General features: G+C 34.1%; 1 protein-coding gene across 1 annotated transcript; it reads right to left on the bottom strand.

Annotated features, from left to right (window-relative positions):
- Nucleotides 1–2,668: 2,668 nt before the first annotated feature.
- Nucleotides 2,669–3,444, bottom strand: LOC21387683 (UPF0057 membrane protein At4g30660). Its single transcript, XM_010088588.2, has 2 exons — nucleotides 3,259–3,444; nucleotides 2,669–3,098 (listed from the first exon to the last, which is right to left on the bottom strand). Exons 1-2 carry the CDS (start codon nucleotides 3,346–3,348, stop codon nucleotides 2,964–2,966), a joined length of 225 nt encoding a protein of 74 aa, XP_010086890.1. The 5' UTR covers nucleotides 3,349–3,444; the 3' UTR covers nucleotides 2,669–2,963.
- Nucleotides 3,445–3,652: the final 208 nt, after the last annotated feature.

Raw genomic sequence — 3,652 nt, 5'->3', positions numbered from 1 at the left:
CTACGCAATCACCAGACATAGATAGTACATAATCATCATCTTCAAAATACTCAATACTATTAGCTGATGCTTCTTCCCCAGATTTCTTATTTCTCTTGAGTTTGGGCAATCAACTTTCCAATGCGCTGGTTGGCGATAATAATTGTAGTTGCCTTTTCTATTTTTAGACTTTCCACTTTTTTTTTTTTTTTTTTGTCTTTTTACACTCCTCTACCTCTAACAACCAAACACCTTTTTCTTCAGTTCTTTAGAATTCAAAGATGCCTTAACATCTTCCAAAGAAATAGTGTCCCTACCATATAACATAGTATCAACAAAGTACTCATACGAACGTGAAAAGGAACACAACAAAATTAATGCTTGATCCTCATCATTGATTTTCACTTCAATATTCTTCAAATCCAGAATAATTCTATTAAATTCATCAACATGCGAAAGAGTGTACAAAGATTATTTTAAATAGAGCAGGTTGGCGACAGACTTAGTCATATTCAGACTTTTAAGCTTAAGTCATAATCCAACAACAGTAGTCTCGTCAATAACCTCACACATCACCTCGTCTGCTAACGACAGTTGAATAGCACTATGTGCCCTTTCTAAGAGGTCTTCTTTCGCATCATCTGACAACATTGCCGGTAAATCCTCTTTGCCATTTAGTGCCTTAAGCAACCCTTGCTAAACTAATAGGGCTCACATCTTGACACGCCAAAAACTGAAATCATTCTTCCCGTTGAATTTTATAATTTCATACTTTATCGTCATTGCAGAGGTCATAAATCCCAAAATAATTTGACAAATAAAACAAAACTCTGATACCAGTTGTTGTGCCAAAATGTCAAATTAAGCAGATTCAAGACAAAATATGAATAACAAAAAAATCTAAGAGACACAAGGATTTAACGTGGTTCGGCTTTTGACCTACGTCCACGAACAGAAACGGCGAAAAAATTCCACTATAACCAAAAGAGATTACAAAAGCCTATCAAAAACCTCTCACTACTCAAATCCCAAATACACCAAAAATCTCTCAACCCAAGAATAAGAACTCTAACTGTCAAAGAATAATTCTATGACCAAATATTCTTACACTAAACAAAAGAGAAAAAACTGTGTATCAACGGGAGAAACCCAACTGTGCTGCAGCTATACTCTTGCGCGGCTCTAACATATATATGTAATGTTCTCTCTAAGTAAAAGTCAGACAAACCAACCTGCCTCATTACTAAAACAAAAGGAATGATACGGGCCTTGGGCCCAAACCTAAAAATATGCTTTGTGGGCTTAATTTGAAGCCACGCGCCCAACAATTTTAATGTTTAAATGTTGAATGAAAGTTTAAGAAATGAAAATCTTTAAAATAATAATATTTCGTGAAATTTTGAGGGCAAGTAACGAGTCTCGATTGTAACCAGAGACTACCAATTTCCAAAAAACAATCATATACTATTACAAGAAAGTATTGGCACGCACTCGAAGACAACATAATCTGCCAAATACTTTTCAAGAATTATGCGCGCACCCCCCCTAAAAGACAACACCTCTCACATGCGGATACTTTCAATTGAAACATTTTCCCTACTATGTAATTAAAGAAACATGTGTTTACACGTCTCTTAAGAAAACACGTCTTTACTTGTGTCAAGAACTATATTCGTCTCTTTTCTGTTAAGAGTATGACAATCATGTAAAGTATATATTCCCCAACTCAAACTCCCTAGCTTACACGTCTCTTAAGAAAACACGTCTTTACTTGTGTCAAGAACTATATTCGTCTCTTTTCTGTTAAGAGTATGACAATCATGTAAAGTATATATTCCCCAACTCAAACTCCCTAGCATCTTCATACACCCCAAGCATTAAAAATAATTGTTCAGAAAAAGTGGAAGCAAACAAATTTCCATGCTAAAATGAAAGGCTTTGCTGAAAAGCAAATTTAAGTATAAGAGCGGAAAAACAACTATCAAAATATAGGTCACCCAAAAGAAAGAGCATACATGGCTTTCGTAGAAAAACTCACCATTTAAGTCACCTAAGGAAACAAAGGAAAATCAACTACAAAAGGTCTTGTCAGGAACCTGATTAGGATGTCCATGAATTTAATTTCACAATAAATAAATAAATAAATATATCAAATATATAATTTCAATTACATCCTACTTGCATTTGAACAAACTACAATATATATATATATATATATAAATATATTCGTGGAATTCATAAAATTTAGGTTGTGTTTGGTATGAGGGTTCTAAAATTGAAATTATAATTCTGATTCAAACCTTTATTTGTTTACAAAATATAAAAAATAGTTTTTAAAAATTAGTGTTTAGTTTAAATGATTCTAGTTCAAAGTTTGAATCTGATATGATGTTTTAAATCAGAACCACCCTGAAAAATAAAACCACTTCTTCCTTAAATTTAGATGGTTCAAACCTCTAGCTTTGATTCCAATTTCAAGTTTGGACTCCAAGTTCAAACCATTACATGTTTCTCATTCTAAAACTAAAACCACCAGATTTGAACTAAACGCAAGCTTAATGATAAATGAAATAGTTAGTACGGTTGAGTTGTTCTGAACACTAGCAAAAAAGGCAATCATCGTATTAACACCTAATGATAAATGCAATAGCAATTAGCACCCAAAACCACTATTCCAAAGACATTGATGAACAAAAAATATAAAAATAATCTCATCACATTACATCAACAATTATAAAGACATTGAAGACCAAAAACACCATAAATTAGTTCACCAACACAGAAACGATTCAATCTCTGGATTTGGAAACCACTATCACATCCAAAAAAACAGTCTAACATTCAGAAATGGTTACAATTACAGGAACAACGATGAACAAAAACACGATAAATTAGCTCACTAGCACAGAAACGATCCGATCTGAGGAATTGGAAACCATACTGCATACACCAGCACAAATCAGGCCAAGATCGGAGGAATCAAATCAAGCGGCGTATAGAGGCCGTCGGTATTCGTTAAAGTACTCCTCGCGATCGATGAACACGATCGCGTAGAGTGCGTAGATTATCCCGGGAATGTAACCTAGCAGAGTTAGAAGCAAGCATATCCAGAACTCGACCTGAAAATTTTGAGAAAATTTTTCATCAATTACGCAAAATTAACCTCCATTGAAACGCTCAGGGACAAAAATTTGAGAAAATTTTTGAAGCGGATCAAGATTGGAAAATTTCCTAATTTCTTGGCAACCAAACGGGAAAAAAAAAAAAAAAAAAACTTACACTGCAGCAACCATGCCTGAAGCAGACGCCCAACGGAGGAAGCAAGATCGCGATGAGAATTTCACAGCAGATCTCGCAGCGGCTCGGCATTTATTTTATTTTTATTATTATTATTTTTGCTCGGAAGACAGCTTTTCTACAGTTTTGGGAGGAGTCTGAATGAAGAAGGAAGCAAATAAATAGGTGGAAGATTTACGATCATTTATCTGAATCTGATCTTCAAGTCAGTGTGAAATATGCTGTTTGACTTTCCAACTACGACTAATAAAACGTTGCCGTTTCACCGTTTGTCGTGGTTCTTCTTCTTTCCTTTTTATTTTTATTTTTATTTTTTAAGGCAAACAATTTTGAGAAAAACTATTAAGAAACTGAAATTAGCAAAATTGCCTCCTTT

The sequence above is a fragment of the Morus notabilis genome, unplaced genomic scaffold (genome assembly GCF_000414095.1).
Source record: "Morus notabilis unplaced genomic scaffold, ASM41409v2 Scaffold321, whole genome shotgun sequence".
Lineage (NCBI taxonomy): Eukaryota > Viridiplantae > Streptophyta > Magnoliopsida > Rosales > Moraceae > Morus > Morus notabilis.
The sequence above is the reverse complement of the archived record's forward strand: the minus strand, read 5'-3'. Positions and strand labels throughout refer to the sequence as shown.